At 35.2% G+C, this 18,499-nt stretch overlaps 1 protein-coding gene across 2 annotated transcripts in view; it reads left to right on the plus strand.

Moving 5' to 3' along the window:
• The window catches only part of CFAP20DC (CFAP20 domain containing), a 90,625-nt gene that overhangs the window by 18,153 nt on the left and 53,973 nt on the right, over positions 1-18,499 (plus strand). For both annotated transcript variants that reach the window (XM_069812002.1, XM_069812004.1), the window contains exons 6-8: positions 11,461-11,575; positions 14,422-14,578; positions 17,248-17,412. In XM_069812002.1, the coding sequence (XP_069668103.1) occupies positions 11,461-11,575; positions 14,422-14,578; positions 17,248-17,412 (437 nt within the window). The remainder of the gene's footprint in view (positions 1-11,460; positions 11,576-14,421; positions 14,579-17,247; positions 17,413-18,499) is intronic.

Consider the following 18,499-nt stretch of genomic DNA (forward strand, 5'->3'; position numbering starts at 1 on the left):
CAAAGGTGCTTTGCTGGCTCATGATCAACTTGTCCACCAGAACCCTCAGGTCATTTTGTAGAAAGCTGTTTTCCAGCCAGTCAATCCTCAGACTGTACTGGTGCATGGGATTATTCCTCAACATGTATAGGACTTAGTCTGTGATTTAAAGTTATGACTTTGTATTTTAAATTTAGTTTGGTTTGGGGTTTTTTTATGTGTTGAAATTCATCAGAATTAAGGCAGACGCTTGGTTTTTGTTCACATTTTTTGCTAGGAAGAAGAATTTCAGAAAGCTTGGGAATAATCAAACACAGTTGGTAGGGGTTAGCTTTTGAAAATTTGGCATTTTCCTAACTCTCTTTGGAATGACATCTCAGAATTAGCATGGCCTGAAACCACAGTTGTAGTTTATTTTCACTCTGTGAGGAGTGATGTTTTTGATCACACATAGAAGCTTAGTGGGTTTATAACATAAAGAGATGCTCTTGATTTATTGAATAAATGGGAACTCTGGAGTTTCAAACTCTGGAACATACCTGATAAGGTTTAAGAAGTTTTCTGTCAAAGTTTAGCTAGTTACGTACAGAGGAATCTGCAGGGGGAAAGGGCTTAAAATGTCCACATTCCTAAAGTAGTTGTACTTGTTGATAAGAAATTTTATTGCAACACTTGTGAACAGCACAGTATAATGTAGATTGTTGTACCATATTTCCTTTTTTCAAAGAGTTTTCTGTAAATATAAGTTTATTACTTTCAAATTTTTAATAACCAGAACATACTAGATTTTATATGCATAGCTAGTTTAGTCATAGACAATATAATAGCTTGAATTTATGTGAATACATGCTATCATAATAAGTCATCATTTTAGGTTTGCTGACAGAGATATGATAAATTATTCATGTTAATCTAAGGACCCAGCATGTTTTCAGATACAGAACAATAAAAATATGAATCTTGGTTAGTCTTGTGAAACTTAGACCAACCTTTTAAAATTAGAAGCAAGACAGATGCTAATTTTATCATGTACTTCTGACAGTGTTTGAAGATTTTTAGATAGAGACTGAAGGTAAACTTCATTGAACAGATTTAGAGATTATTTGAAATTCTGATGTTTAGTAGCATGAGACTTGCTCCTTGAATTTTTTGTGAAGCAGGAGTGAAATACAGAAACATTCTTAAAAGTATTAGGGTATGTTAAATTCCATAGCTTACAAAGGAGATTGACTCATATATTTGAAAGTAAACATTTTTTTAATAACTCTGCCAGTCATCACTTTCACTAGAGTACCAATGCAGCATGGGTGGTAATTTAGGAAACAGATATCCAAAAAAAGATATCGCATGAACAGGGTGTCCTTCTTCCACATGTAAAAAAGGATTCATGCCATTATTATAGAACTGATAACAAAATACACCATCCTAGTTTAAAATTATGTTGCTAGTTAGATTAGCCACTTGCTCTGGAAGAAGATAGGTACTTGGTCTGAAAGAAGATAGGTACTTTCTTTCCCCCTGGTCAGGATAAATCTGTTACCCTTATTCTGCAAATACTTCTAATTTCTCACATTTGATGACTTTCATTGGCTCTGCAGCTGTAAAACTGTTCAAAGTTGTCATATGAATAATTTCATTGCTCGTTCAGTTAATCAGTATAAAACATCAGGCATGGAGAAAGACTTTTTCCACTGTTGATCTTCTATTCTAGAGCTTGCACACACCCATATTTACTTTCTGCTTGTTGAAGGAATCTTTTTTTTTTTCCCTTGGCCCCAGAACTTCTTCAGAAGTATATACTGCTTGTTCTTTTTTCCTCCACAGTTATAAAGATCTCTAACTACTACCTAAAAATTTTTGTTCTCTGAGTGCCCCTTAACAGTTTAATTGTGCATCCTTCTCCAGTACATCTTTAGACCATCTGGATTTTCATGAGTGTTTTTCTCTGCCCTTCTTAAGTCCATAGGTGTGAGTACCATTTGAGGGGTAGTAGTGGATCTTTTTTTTCCAGCAGTGTTTATTTCAGTATTTGAATGTGTACCCTCTCTGTGCACAGTGTGAATCAATTGTGTTTCTGAAAGGTATCAGTCAAGGAATTAATGATTTTTAGTGTTGACTGAACAGATACAGATGTGTACCAAATTTTCTTTTATCTGAGGAATTGAGTATGTGCTCCACCCAGAACTTTCTCAGACATTGAAACTCTTTTCCTTCAATGGCTATAGAATGCGTTTAATGTGTCTTCTGCAGAAGGCTCTTTTGTTGGATTCCTGCCCCCCCTCCCCACCCTGGTATTTTGTAGCTGTAAACACAGATATTCTTAAGAGGGTAATTTCTTGTTTCTTCAGTTATTGAAGGAGAGAAGTCAGAATAAATTTCCCATCTTTTTGTAAGAAAAAAACCTTCTGTTAAAAACTATAGGTTCAAAATTTGTCAGTGGACAAATTTACCAAGGTGAGAAAGAAAGAAATTACGATGGTGGGGCTGCATGAGCAGCCTGAAACACTGAGGAAATTGCTCACACCTGGTGATCCAGGTTGCTAAAAAGTTGAATGTTGTCATCTTCATTATTTTGATGATAATCTCTTCTATAGTATCTTGTGAGAAAGTTTAAGTTAAAAAAAAAAAAAAGACATCCTACTAGAGTTAAAACAGAGACGACTAGCATGATACCTAATTCTGCCCAATACAAAAACTCTTAGATTCTGAATAGCCTATGAAGGTTGTGAACTGTTTGAAGAAGTTTTGATTTGTCAATAATGTAGATAGAGAAGAGATCACACTTCTCTGAATGTTATTGAGGACTGTCTTTTCAAACTCCACTGGCAAAGCAAACCATGAGCTTTCTGCCAAGTTAATGCTTCAGTAAGACACAGTAAAAAAATAGGAAGGTAGGTTGATTAGAATATCCTGTAGTTGTAATTACTTTGAGGGCTTAAGGAGACTGTCGATGTGGTATGAAAATCTACTTGAGTCAACTCTTCAGAGTATCCTTTTGGTTGATTGGAAGCCTGGATAGTTACTGTTTGCCTTAATGTGACTGTTCATGTCTAAATAAATCTTACTTTTTATTTGCTCAGCTTAATTGTAGACAGTTGTATTTGCATAGTGATCTTAGTCGAGCAGTATTGATCTTGAACCCTTTAAGGAAAGGAAGTGAAGTAGTGGTGGAGCCAACCCTTCTGTTTTGCAGTTCAAAAAGACAAGGAGTTAAGGCTTGTTTGTCTAAAGAATACTGCTGGCATGGTTGTGATCTGACATACAGCAATAGTGATCATATGTAAGAACAGAGTTAGCAAGGTGCACAAGGACTCAAGGGTTTCCAGCCTTAGGCAGCAGTTGCCTCCATACAGATATTTTCTTGCATATGCAATTACCATTTTAGAGACAACATTAAGACTTCAGCTTATTAAAAAAAAATATTCAGGGATAATGCCTCAAAGTTTCACCTCTTTTGAGATTTATTCTTGATAGGAAGTGTGGCAACTTATATTTCAGCTTGCTTTTCTGGAGATACTTGCATACACATGATAGGATGTGCAGACATTGAAGAAAATGTCATGATCTGACTGGATACCTATAAGCTGTCCTGTGTTCCTGGCTACCGAAGAGTAGGGCATGGCACTTACAGATGAGGAGTAAAGCAAGTTATTTAAACAGGCAGCTGAATGCACATAGCAGTAAATGCTCCACAATACAAATATACAGAGAGGCAGATTCTGCAAAAACTTTAAATTGGAAAGATGGGAGCTGTCTTCCATACCTTTATTCTTACCTTAACTGGCTATGATCCTTTTAAGTAGAAAAATTTCCCATATAGTTGGTCAAAATTAGGATAGATGATTCCTGGTATTCTTTTTAGTCGGGCCTGGAGCATAAGTCATATGAGGAGCGGCTGAGGGAACTGGGGCTGTTTAGTCTGGAGAAGAGGAGGCTGAGGGGAGACCTTATCGCGCTCTACAACTGCCTGAAAGGGGGTTGTGGTGAGGTGGGGGTTGGTCTCTTCTCCCAAGTAACAAGCAATAGGGTGAAAGGAAACAGCCTCGAGTTGCGCCAGCGCAGGTTTAGATTGGATATTGGGAAAAACCTCTTTCCTGAGAGGGTCGTCAGACATTGGAATAGGCTGCCTAGGGAAGTGGTTGAGTCACCATCCCTGGAGGTATTCAAAAAGCGCATAGACAAGGTACTTCAGAACATAGTTTAGTGGGCACGGATGATGGTTGGACTCGATGATCTTGAAGGTCGTTTCCAGCCTAAATGATTCTATGATTCTTTATTGGCAGGCTTTCACCATGAGCTCAGTACAGTTGATGATCCTTTCTTAAATCTTGCCACTAACACTTAGATATTTTGTTTCATTTTAAATTGGTAGGCAAAACCATTTCAATTGCTGTTCTGAGCCCAAGACGTTTTCATTCTCTTACTACTTTCAAAAAGGGATCAGAGCAAAAGTGGAGATAATGTAGTTTAACTTATTGGAACACTGTATCAATCTGTTTCTTAAAGGAAAAGTGTGGTGGGAGTCTAATGGCATAGACCTTAATGAGGATAATTTTGTTACATCCGACAGGAAATTGGAGAATGTGTTTAGAAAACAGTTACCAGCTTTTTTTCACTGTAAAGATAAACTAGAATTCTAATTTTAGGTAAAACTATTACATTCTGCTGAATATTTAGTGACAAATAAATTGAGGTCTGAGAAGAAGGAATACTTAGTCACAGATTATGATAATCCAAGTAACATATTTAATTTCAAACTAGAGGAGATGGTTTGAGTCAGATTCTGAGCCAGGTAATTTACAGTGGTCCTGAATGCAGGTTCTTGACTCAGCTATTAAAAAAAACAAAAGAACATTTTCAAAATAAATTTAGAATTAATATTTGTCCGTGGTGTGTCTTGAAGCTTGTGAGTTCTTTTAAAACATCCTAAATCTGGATAAGATCTGATTGTCCTAACTAATGCCTTAAACCAGTCTTTTCCGGTGTGCATCCTTCGGTGATATGATAGAATCTTCCAGGTAGTATTCAGCAACAGTTTTTATCTGCAGACCAGGAGCCAAGGCAGGAGGAGTCAATGTGAGAAGACAGAACAAGCATGAAAGCAGAGGAGGACTGCTGAATAGGTGATTAAGAACGGTGGGGGAGGTGGAGATCATTTCGGCAAGGAGAGGAGAGTGGAGGAAGGGGGCCTCTTCTCTTTCCATGCATCAGTCTCCTTTTGGCAGATCACTTTGGGCCTGCTAATGGACAGGTTTCCAGCATTACCATTTATGTAAAGACCAGAGAAACAGAATGATGAACAAAAATACATTTCTCAGACTTGTTTCAGAAATAGCGTATTGCTTCCCCCTCAGACCAGAGTATACTCGTCAATCTGCCAAGCTCAAATTAGATACAATTTGTACAGTGAAGTCAACAGTTGTCACAAAACGGAGTATTTACTTCATCAAGCTGTTGTATCCTCCGAGGCTGATGTTACAGGATTTGTATTGAAGTTGTAGTGTCTGCCAATGAACAGCTAGTGTAATTGCTTTTTTGCAAGTGCAGTTACAGGCAGTCTTAATTTAGTATAGCACAATACCTTTAGCTTAGTAGGCTGATGAAACATCGTGTCTAGTCTGTACAGTTCCCCCTCTTTCCACTAGTCACTTCAGTCCAAGATCAAGATCATTATCTTTGTGTTGCAGTATGTCTGCATAAGTTTCAAAATGCCCTGAAAGTAATTATTTTAACCAGTATCACTTTATCTTTGTTTAAATATAACCTGGATCTGTTGGAACTGATGGGAGAGATGCTTTGTTTAAGTTTTAACTTGCTAGGTAGTGAGTCTATTTTAAACTATCATATGATATGCTATTAAATTAATAGAGTAAATCTTATCATGGTGATAAATGATGTCCTGGTGATATTACAGAATAAATTACTGTCTTCCAGGACTTTAGAGAGAAGAAAAGTAGTAATTATGTATATTTTGGTTGGATCAGTTTAGGTAACATGGAGTAAACTGAATCCTATTTACGTTTGGTTGGTAGGGTTTGTAAGTCAGGATTTTCATATGCCAAATAAAGTAAATACATGATCCAGTGTTAGAAGGAAAAAAAAAGTTTTGTCTTTTTAAGGGGCAGACTTCTTAGCAATTGGAATAAATGGTTTAAATGTGCGAAATATGGCTGTACTTAAGAGAACTGTTACATACAGCAGGTGCAAACATAACCTTTTCTTTGTCTTTGTAAACATGAAAGGACAGATTGTCTTTCTAGAATAGATAAATTTGTGGAAAGAAAAACAAAGTGCAAAGAATAACAGCCAATAAACTAAAGAGCCAACAGAATTAGTTCCAGGCATAAATAACTGCATTATAAGGGTAATTTGTTTAGATTCTTGAAAAGTAGGCACTAAACTTTCCACTTATTAATACTCATTAGAGTGCTTTGTACTGAACAAATTAAAAACTGTTTCCTAGAATTAGGGTTTTCGAAACCATTTGGCAGAGTTAGCCATGCTTCAGAGGAGCAAACCACCCTGCCTTAAAATGGAATTTACTAAATACTTGAAAGTAAAGGAAAGATGAGCTCATTTCAAAACTGAGGATGTTAAAATATTGATAGAAGTTTCTAGAATATATGTTATGAATATTAATTACCACTTCCAGATTTATTTTTTTGAAACCTGTGAAGTTCTAAGAGTCATAAAACTTTCACAACAAATTATCTTTGATCAATGAAAATACCAGGTCATTCTTTCAGTTTGAGAATTGATTGCAAATATGTTGATATCTTGTAGGGAGAGCTTGGGAATCTCTAGTTCTTCATAATTACTCATATTTGGAAAGTTTTTTTCTTTTGTAGCAACCAGATTTGATGATTCTCTTTTTGCACCTGCCACCTGTATTACTGCCTTTCTATGGATGCTGTTTAAGGGGACTTTGGTGTGGGTTTTTTCCTTAATTCTATCCAGAAAAACATTATCAACAGAAAATTCTAGTATATAAAAATAAAGCTGGTTCTTCACAACCTGTTTTCTAGGTCTAGGTGACATATCAGTCTTTCTGATTGCTTATTTTGTAGAGATTTGATTGATTTTCAACATAACTAAGTCTGTTTTTATGAGCACTGAATACTGTGCTCTGGATTTCAGATGATCAGGCAGCCAGTTCAATAACGTAGTATCTCCTACAAGACCAATTTACAAGTAGCATGTAAAATAAAACATATGTGAAGTACAAGACTGCTCCTGAATAAGGAAACTTAAGAATCTGTAACCATGGCATTGAAATTTTGTGGAGAAAATGGCACTACAATTGCTAAGTACTAATATACTAACATACTAATAGTTAAGCTTTAGCAGAGGATTCTATCTGGATTTTGACCAGGGTACAAAGATATTTCCATTAATAATAAATTGTGTGGAGTTGCTCTTTGCTTAGCAACATCAATGAAATACCTGCTTTCATGTTTGGTAAACTTCCAGTTTAAGTCATTTACAAGGAGAAAAACGCTTTCATTTTAAGAACAAGTAAGCCTGATAAATGAAGCATCCCTTTAACAGTCCAGCGTCATTTTTTCTAAGTTCATTTTAAGCCTTGAATTGAACATTAACAAATGGTTATAAATTATTATACATACAGGAGCAAAGTGAATAGGTAATCTGAGAAGATGAGTTTATCTGTACTCTTGGGTAGTTGCTGCCATTTGCTTGCAATCTCACTATAGTTACCATTGTGAGGAGAATAGTCAATCAAAGTTGAAGATATAAAATAAAATTGAAAATTGAATTGGAAGGTAATTTTACTTTCAAATGGTTTTCAAATGTAGATGTTAAGTGTGAAATGAATGCAGTTAATGACCATAGCTGGGAGAGTTATGCACCTGCTGATCACAGGAATATTATTATAAATGAGGTTGATTTTTCCTGTTGACTACCTCATTTTTCTCAACATGGTCTCATTACTTTTCTATCACATGTCTGACCCTTAGATATAAATACTCAAGCGCAGACATAATAAAAACACATTAACTCCTATATAGATTTTTTTTAATGGATCTTTGAAAATCAAGATGTGTGCTGCAGATGTTTCTTGCCTTTGTAGGTTTAACATAGGTCATGGGTTTTGATAACAGAAAAAAAAGGTTGAGTTTCACTGCGAGTACTCTTGAGTCGTTTTACAAGTGAGTTCTAATGTTCTAACTCCGGTTGTCTGAATTCTTTCAGAAAAGAGTTTCATCAGAACCTTGTTTTTATTTTTATTTACCAAGAAGTAATGTAACTGAAAAGTCTGAAAGTTACACCAACTCAAATAATTATCTTTCTTCTCCCAGGAAATAAATTACTTCAGAGAATTTTAAGACCATCTTCTGTCTCCAATTTTGCCTGTTCTTCAAATGTTTAACCTACTCTTGCCTGCAGAATATAAATATTTTTGTTTTAAATTAATTTACTGAAATAAATTTTAAACTTCTTTAGGTGTGATTATAGCTATGTATCTTAAGGTTTGCTGCTTCTTTACAGCATACATACCATCACAGAAAAACCCATTTTATTTTAGACTTATATGACAGTCTGATATAAATGTGTGTATCTTTATCTAAATTAATGTGTTTAGTATTGCACTTTGGAGTGTAACTGAGCTGTACATTTACTAATGGCCTTTTTATTGCTAAGGTACCTAATATTTTTTAGGAGGGAGAAAGATAAAACTATTCATATAAAAATAAATAATCAAATTTAAACATATTGAACTAATATTATAAAGTGAACTTAAGTTTTTATTGCCAGTTGTTTGGAGATATGCATGACTTAAGTCTAGGGTCCTACTGCATTGTTGTAGCATCATTTAAAGCAACATTCGCCATTGAGAATTACGCAGTTTAGTTTCAACAGGGATAGTATTTTTATTTGTGTTGCAGCACTCAGGTTACTGTAACTACCTGGTTCCTCAGCACAGTTGCTCAGCTCTACACATAACCACAAGATCTAGGGGAGTTTCAAACCACCACTACTACAATTCTTTGAAGTTCTTTGGTGTCTCAATTTCTTAGCACTTCTGAACATCAAGATTTAGAACAGAGTGGAGAGTTTCTGAAAACTACATCCACAGGTTTTTCATCAAAGAGTAAATGAGAAGCAAAGTGATGGATGGAACTAAGCCTTGATCTGGGGCACAGGCTTAGCTATGCAGCCAACTTGCTTATGATCTTAGGTGAATTATTTCACATCTTGCTTAAATTTTTTCAAAAGTAAGATCAAGCCCAGAGTGCTAGCATTGTAAGACACTTTGAGGTCTTCACTTTTCAAGGACTTGATGGTATTAGTCATCCATCCATAAATATATGTGCAGCTGATACTGAAATCTGCTCTGTCAAATGATGGCAGTGGTAAGGACGTAATGTTCTTCCTCTGGCACAGTAGTGAAATTTCTGCATTTGAAGTGCATGTGATTTATGGGAGGAACTGCTAGTCTTTCAAAATGAAACAGCTAGTAGACTCTTTCACTTTGTTTTGATTTGCCCACCCATGTTATGAGGATGAATAGATTAAAGATCAGATTGTTTGCAAGGGAGAGGAAAGAATCAAGAAGTTCTGGAAAGCTGATGGACTTTCTGTTTGCTTTGCATGATGGTCTTAATGACTCTGGGGAAACAGGAAAGCACTCCTGTGTTTTTATCACCTCTACTACTAGAATGTTTCGATGTTGCAGTATATTTTGTATTGTCCTTGGTGGAACTCTCGAATTGCCAAAAATAGCTAAAGTATGTAGCTTGCTCCAGAGTTAATGCCCTCCCAAGATGACCTAAGGAAACCTAAGAACGTTTCAGGCTGTTTATCTGCAAATTTTGGGTGACAATGTTTCATTAGTTAAGCTACAGATAGTCCTTACTAATGAAAAAGTGTTTTCAGTAATAAAAAAAAAATAAATCTACAGGGCTGTCTCACAATTTTAAAGTAAAACTCAGCATTTAAATATAATGATTATGAGTAATTATTTTTAACAACACTAAGTAGTGACAAAGTTGTTTACTGTAATTATTTGTCATCTTCTCAGAGGGGCTGTGAATTACAGACAAATACCCATCTGTTAGAAATAGGCTTGTTCAAAAATAATAGGTAAATTAATCGTTATTTCCCCAGTTTGCAGCCTTTGAAATACTGTCTGTTCTCCAGTATAATAAGGTAGGACTGCTGGGGAATATCAAGGTTGTGCTGCTGTTGTGGTTTAACTTCAGTAGGCAGCTAAGTCACGCACAGCTGTTCTCTCACTTCCCCCCACAGTGGGATGAGGGGGAGAATCACAAGGGTAAGAGTGCAAAATCTTGTGGGTTGAGGTAAAGACAGTTTACTAGGAAAAGTAAAAGCTAAATAAGGCATCTGCTACTTCCCCTCAGCAGGCAAGGTGTTCAGCCATCCCCAGGAAAGCAGGGCTCCATCACATGTAATGGGTACTTGGGAAGACAAACACCATCGCTCCCAATGTCCCCCCCTTCCTTGCTCTTCCCCCAGCTTTACATGCTGAGCATGACGCCATATGGTCTGGAATATCCCTTGGGTCAGTTGGGGTCAGCTGTCCCGGCTGTGTCCCCTCCCAACTCCTTGTGCCCCCCCAGCCTCCTCGCTGGTGGGGTGGGATAAGAAGCAGAAAAGGCCTTGGCTCTGGATAAGCACTGCTCAGCAATAACTGAAACACCCCTATGTTATCAATGCTGTTTTCATCACAAATCTGAAACATAGCACTATACAAGCTACTCTGAAGGAGTTTAACTCTATGCCAGCCAAGACCAGTACAGCTCCTCATAAGACTTGAAGGAAACAGAATGTAAAAATGAGCCTCTTTATCAGTTTAAAGGAAGCCTAATCTTTGTGATCATGGCCGTGGTCTGAATCTATTAGAAATGTTCAAATTCAGTGTCCTTGGTGGTATTGTGAGATGACCTGAATAGCGAGCAATAAACTTCTGTATTGTAATTCACATTTGAAGATGTGTGCTCAGGAAGTAAAACAGACAGACAATGTCTTGTGTCTATCTTTAAGCTGAAAAAGAGTCTGTATAAAATGACAGAGGTATTTTTAGGAAAAGAAAGCAAATAATGTTTTTCTAGTTAGCAGGTGACAGTGTGTCCCAAGATAACACAAGCTTAAGGGGCAGAAACAAGTGTGATTATTAAAGGCTACTGGGTTCTCGGTTCATACAAATTGAATTCTTTCATAGTCTGAAGGGCTATGGAAATCTGGTGAAGAGTGTAGACTGTTGAAATAAAATTAGCATGTAAAGTGATTTTATATATGCAGGAATATAGCCACCAAGTTTGAATTTGAGAAAGAAATCTCATTACTCATCTTGTGAAAGAAGTAATTCTTAAATTCCATATTTGCTATCACTGACGTAAAGGTTCTGCATATGAATAGGTTTTTTGTGATTGCCCAAAGATACTGGATTACTGAATTGACAAAGATCTGTTCCATTCTCTCCTGCTTTTTCTTTTATAGGATAACTGATTTAGGAAATATTAAGAGAAGATTGTATTTATCAACGGTCCACAAGGAGTTGTCTATAACCCCTCTGCATGCAAAAATTCCTCTGTTTACAATCAAGCGCAAAATAGTAGGTACCTTGGGAATATTCCTTGAACTGTGGTTGAGCATGCTTTTTTATCAGAAAAGTTTTATGTAAGTTTATAGACCTGTTGAAATTACTATTTGGTTTAGAATTCAGTTCATGCTAATTCAAGATATGTGTGTGTCCCCTCTACTGGATCGTGTCAGAACCACTTAAGACTACTGCTCTTCTACCCTTCTAACATTAGGAGTTTGTTCCCATTTTCCAAGATTAATGCTGTTTGTGATGTGTTTCTCTCTCACTTCTGCTATGTATTCAGCCTCTAAAGTTCTCTGTCCCCCTGATACTTCTTCATTATAGTGTTCCTGTTCGTGTGTACCTTCTCCTCTAGTGTCCTTTTATTACTTTCACTGGAGCTGCAGGTAGACTGTAGCTGATGGCTACTTTCATGTGCTTCAGATTCTAGCATATATGAAACAAAGTATATGTCAAACTGATGAAAATAAAACAATAGGCATTGTCTCCCTGTTACCCTCTCCCACACCCAGCCACAACATATGGTAACAGCTGTCAGGATACAAAACCTGATAGTTACCATCTAACCTTGTAAAGACTCAAGTCTCAAATATTGCTTTAGAAAATCATTTGGAGATCAGAATAGTTAGATTTCAAACATTTTAAAGTATAAGTAAGCACCGAGAGAACTAGGTAACACTTAGTATACTAAGCAGCTGTGGATTTAAGGCTAGTTATGAAAGAGAATATTTTACAAAAACTCCTGAAGTTATGACTTCTTTTAAGATAGTTTAGGTGAAGGCAGCTGTGATAATTTTAGATTTCAGGAGTTTTCTGCTTCGTGGTTGGATTTTTTTCAAATGAATATGCATCAGATCATACCCCTGAAGTTGCTGTTAATTCAAGACCCACTGAAATGAAATTTTCTTCAGTATAATTTCAGTTAGTTCATCTTGGTGTCAGGCTAGCACAAATGTTTCAGGACTAGAGTATGCATTAATATACACCAAACTCAATCAGAATAGAACTTCAGTTATGTATTTTAATTTGAATAATAAAACATTAATCAGAGATCTGTCTAAATGCTCTGATCAGTTATAATGACAAAATATTTTAATAACCTTAACGCTTGACGAACCTTAAAGAGTAGGTCTGTATTTTTTAGTATATCTGAATACATGTCTGTATTCAGGTAACTATTCTTTTAAATGGTTATCTGCCTTTTTATTGTTGCTTTTACTTAAAGGAGGGAGTATGCTGCTTTCAGTGATTAGCTAGATCTTTTACATGGCCCTGATAGTTTAGCTTATTGTATACATAAGCTGATCACTATTATCAGTATGATTGGTTGTGAATAAGCATATAATATGTTCTTTGTTCCATCAGTAGAACATAGTTTACATTTTCATATGCTAGCTTCCTGTATTGAATTCTTACAAATGAGCCTATTTTTCAACCTCAGCAATCAAAATATCAGTTATAATTAAATACTGCATTTTCCCATTCTATTGCTTGGTGTCTTCAAAACAAGTATTCCTTTCCTTCCAAAATTTCAGACTTAGAAGCTGAATAGTAATGTATGCACGTTTTTTTTTCTCAAAAAATGTTTACTATTTGGATTTAGAAACCAATACTTTTACCTTGACTGTATAAGGAAATGAGGCATGTACAATCATTATGTCTTGATATTATTCTCCCTAATAAAACTTCAACCCATTGGTCAACTGTATTTTACATGTGAGTAATCACATCAAATATATTACAGTTCTGCAAACTTCATGAAAATGGTTGCATTTCTCGTCAAGGCCATCTCTGTTTATTTCCCGGTTATAGAAGATGTGTTAGCATCAGCTCATCCCTCACTAGATATCAGAATCGATGAGGAGAAGAATTGTTAGGAAGACCGGAATTCCAAGCATATGTGTTTTTAAACTTCAGATACTCTAAATGGAAGACATAAAGCCAAAACAAAACATATTTTGTTAGTTGTTCTGCTTGTGGTATTACTTGTTTTATTTGAAACTTCTTTTTTTCTAGGAGAATAATGGAATCGTAATATGGTTCACGTGCAAAATAGATACCTGTAACTGCTCATTTCTGTATTATAAAAAGTGGAAAAAACTTGAAACTGAGAGAATTTAAAGAGCTACTGGAATAGTGCGGGAGAGTGTAGCACATTGATGTTAGTGTTCTAACAGTGTTTCCTGAAACAAATGGAATAATCATCTAATCAGAATAAAAACATGTATTTAAGTAGGATCTTCAGCAACCTAGGCAGTTTTCATGATCTGACTTGTCTTTTGGAAATGTCTTATCAGGAATGGATAACATTTATTATAAACAAGAAGTAGTTTTAAGATGTTATGATACACTGGGATCTTGTCCATACTAGAAATTTGCTTGATAGATTTCAGTGTGGAAGGGGTGCAAGATTTGGAGAGGTCCTTTTTTTATGAATCTCAGAAAGAAATCATCAAAGTATCTCCAGCTTTAGCCTTTGGAGCACTTAAGCTGCAGTAACTTTACCTTATGAAGTAATGTTGAATAACAGGGGGTTTTTTTCCCCAGAAAACCTTCAACAAATATGCTTTCTCACAAGTTAGCTGCAAAATACATTGTGGATATGCTAGGTAACAAAGCTCACTTGAGCTTGCAGTCACTAGGTCATATGTACTGATTTGTTTGTATAAATAATTGTTGTAAGTGGAAATACAGCAATATCTTTTTTAATATCAAAATGTTATCCATTGTGAATCACAGCCTGTGAGAACTGTAACACTCCACAGAAACTTCATTTATAGAGAAATATACACTAATAGTCTTCTGCAATGATTAGTGTTTGGGTTTTATTAAAGAGTATTGTTTCTCTTTTCTAGTGGTGCAATATGTGTATTGACTTGGTAGCATTCACCAGTGAAATATTCAGAGGAGCTGTCTTCCAGTCTTTGGATGGAATTACTATTTCAGCTAACTGTAAACTGAGAAAGATCTTCACTTTAAAATCCAAGCCTCAAGATACAGCTGAGGAAGATGGTGTGTTATAATTACTATGTAGTCTTAATCATAACTGTTCATATTATAAAATCAAAAGCTTCTTAATCATCAGATTGGCAATTTGAAAGATTACATGATTTCATGAAAATTAAAGTGGTAGTACAGCATATTAAATCTGCTAGTGGTGGACTTCAGGTGACAAATATATGTGTACTCCTCTGTTTTAAACATTGACTTCCTTAGAAGTATTTTATTGAAGAAATTCTGGCAGGATTTATCAAGCAGAGAGCTCGTTTTAGTGAGGATATTTTTTGCTGATAGAAATCAGGTTTTGCCCAAGAAGAGAATGTCTGAAAGGAAAGAGAAATACTTAAACTTAGTAGCATTTGCTGTTTGTTTTCTTAATTTTGGACATAAGCAGCTGATGAAGGATTTCTTCTTTAAATAATCCAAGACAAAACTGTAACAAAGCAGTATTATATGAAACAGAGCTATGAAACTATCATAAATGCCTCTCTGTGATCTTTAGTCCATTTATCCTAATGTGTCCTTGTTCATTGGGAAAGTAATATTGGTGGTGAGCTGAAAAATAAGAGATTATATTTGTAATAAAGCAGGATATTGGTCAAAGGTTTACTAGTCTCCAAACTAGCATCATAATCCTGAATCATTATTTTCCAAGGGAGAGAACTTCATTGCTTGCTGATATTTGCAGTAATATGGGAGGAATTGAAAAGCACAGCTGGCACTTTCTTATTTTAGAGGAACCCTAGGTATAGTTCAACTTCAGTTCCATTCAGTTTTCATTTTGTGGCTTTTAAAGAACACACCTGAAAAAGGGGTTCTGGTTTCTAAAGGAGGGATATTTAGCAATATTGTAAGTGTAATAAAATGCTATTTGGAAAGCCTAAACCAATAAGGGAGAGTATGTGATCGTTGTGATTACTCCTTTTTTTTTGTTGGTGAGGTTGGGAAAAAAAATTAATTCAAAAATAGACTACAGAGAGAATCTGGTAAATTCTCAGCAGAAACTGCAGTTAGAGGCCTCACTGGCTTTAATTTAATTCTGTTAGTGCATTGTTTTCTCTCTTCCATTCTAAACAGTTTTTGCAGTGTGCGTAAATGTTCTAAATGAGTTCCAAAATGTAGTTAACATAATGAGTAGACAGCTTTAATAAACTGTATGCATGGTAAAATATTACACTTTTAATTACTGGATTATCAGTTCTATGATTATTACACAGCTGGTGGGCATTAGTATTTTCTGTATGCTTATGAATTTCCTTATCTAGGCAAGTCTTAAAATTATGTTACAGCTCAAGGTTTGGCTGTATTAAAATAACTCTATACTTCATAGCCAATTATAGAAAAACAATAGTAATTTTTTGTTATTATTAATTAACTTTCAGTTAACAATCATGATTTGATAAAGCTTTTTTCCTCTTGGATGATTGGACCAGTTAGTTGAGCTCCACTGAATGCAGTGACATTGCAACTTGTCATGAGGTTCCAGTTCTTTGCTTAAACCTCCTTGGTGGTCAAAGTAGTGATTTCAAGATGCAATGTGTGTGTTATTCTTTCTTAGTAGCTTGTAAACAGTATGTTTTGCATTCTTAAAATGATAACAAGTGGAAAGGAGAAACCACATATACTAAGAAATTATTTCTGTGGGAGATCATTGAGATAAAAGAGGAAAGAATTTGTCTTCTCTGCCCCATGTTATTGAGACATACAAGCTTGATACATACCTAGCTTCTGGTTTCCATAGTAATCCTGAGGTTACATATGGGGCTTTTATCACTAAGTATTGTTTTACAGCAGTAAGTAATGTACCAGCTTGGTGAAAAAAATGGTTGAAAAAATATGTCCACTACTAAAATATAACATGGGACACTTGAATCTTTCTATTAGGATGTCAGTAATTGAGCCATTATTTGGGTTTGGGTTTGGGGTTATGTTTTCCACTTCTTATCCTTGTAAAAGAGGCTAATATTCATTAGCTTTCTATATTCAAGTTTTAGAAAATTTGGAATGAATTTGCATGAGAACATCGGGAATGGTTCTGACTGTGGATGCCTTTCTTCATAAAGAATAACTTTCATAAACTCAGTCCGTATTTATTATCAAAGGGAAAGCAGAGACAATCAGATCACAATCTACTAGTGCCTGGTGTCACAAGAATAGATAGGTTGACAGCTTTTTAGTTTATCATGAAATTGTAATGGTGTCCAAAGTTTGGAATTAAAGCTTGTCAGATTCTTTATTTGCATATATGGGACTTCTCTATTAGCTACTTCAGTCCCACTGATATCAATACCATTTTCAGATGTTCATCTTGTCTGAAAATCAGTATATCAGTATTAGAATTAAAGCTGAGTTGTAATAAAAATTAACAAAATGTATTTTGTGAGTCTGTTTTGCTTGTTTACTTGCCAAATCAAAGTTGTTGATTTACTATGGCTATTCCAGCCATTGGTGCATATTTCTTAGTTTAAATGTATTCAAATTCTTTTGCCTAAAAAAATACACAATATTATTTTAAAATTTACATGCTGATTGTCTTAAAAGTGAACAATCGCAACAAATTTTTCAAATTACCGTAATGTATTAAATTGTTATGTATATGTAATCTAACAAATAATGTAAGTCAAATTTAATTCCATTGTATCATCTGAGTGAAGTCAAGCCCATGTTTTTTTTGATTCTAGATATGTGTGTTGTTCCATTTATGCCGTATGAGCCCACAGATGTTATTCCTCGATCCTGCCAGCTAAATACAGGTGTGCCACAGGTTACACAATTGCTGAACCTCGCTAAAATTCACAAGCCAATAATAAAATGCAGGAGATACCCAGTAACAGTGCAAGAAACAGGTATTCTGTTGTATTAAAATACTATGGATATGATCTATACAGTATGCATACAAATAATGGATTTTTTTTTTCTAAAAGTGCATGTTAAGAGTTCTAGTGTCTTAAAATAAAACATGACAACTCTTGCATAGCTGTAATATCATGAGCACATAGACACATCTGTTCCATAGTTTCAGAGATCTATGTGTAGCCTAAACAATTCTAATGCAAGCGTGGAATTTATAATAACAATATTTAAGGTATGTCTTCTGAATGTACATTGAAGTGTGGCTGTTCAGTTGTTACACTTCTTAAAGTATGTTTACATTAATGAAACTGTTCTAACAATATGACCACGCATAGTCTCCTCAGCTTATACTTTGAGAAAGGAAGTCTTGTCTTACTGGTGTCTTGGATTTATCTGAATGTTTCTGTAAGCTAGAAGATAATAAAACATATAATTTAGACTTTGACAGCATTGTATAGAAGAGATTTATTAAAGAAGCTAGGTAGTCATGTGCCAAGATACAAACTATTGACTTGGATAAAAACTAAGACACAGAAAGCAAACCGAGGATCAAATTTTAAATTTTTGTTATAACTGAAGGCTAACAGCAGGAGGCCTCAGAAGGTTTTTTGTTCTAGGCTCTGTATTGTTTATTAGAGTTATGAATAATGTCGAAAGAGAAATGAATAATATGGGAGCAAAATTTTCATATGATACAGATACTAGGTCAGTAAAAAGTGGGACTTCAGAGAGTTTTAAACTTGTAAGATGGGCAATCCCGTATGTACTTTTTCAGGAAAAACACTGCAGAGCAGGTAATGTGCAGGAAACATCTTTTGCTAAAGAAAGTTCCAGTTTACTGGTTTTATTTCTTGTGGCCACTGTGTTGAAAAATTATGAGCTAGGGACCGCTGTCCTAGGTAAATGTGTAACATGATACCATGTAAGATCTAGCTTTGATAAAAGCAAAGGATTGTACATTGGGGAGAAATGTTAACTACAGTTAAGCTTTAAAGTGTCAAAATTAAATGACTCAAGGAAGGAAGGTTATCATCACCATAGATTCAGCTCAGTGGAATTCTCAGATTCATATGTAGCTAC

Source organism: Haliaeetus albicilla, chromosome 24 (assembly GCF_947461875.1).
Source record: "Haliaeetus albicilla chromosome 24, bHalAlb1.1, whole genome shotgun sequence".
Taxonomy (NCBI): Eukaryota; Metazoa; Chordata; class Aves; order Accipitriformes; family Accipitridae; genus Haliaeetus; species Haliaeetus albicilla.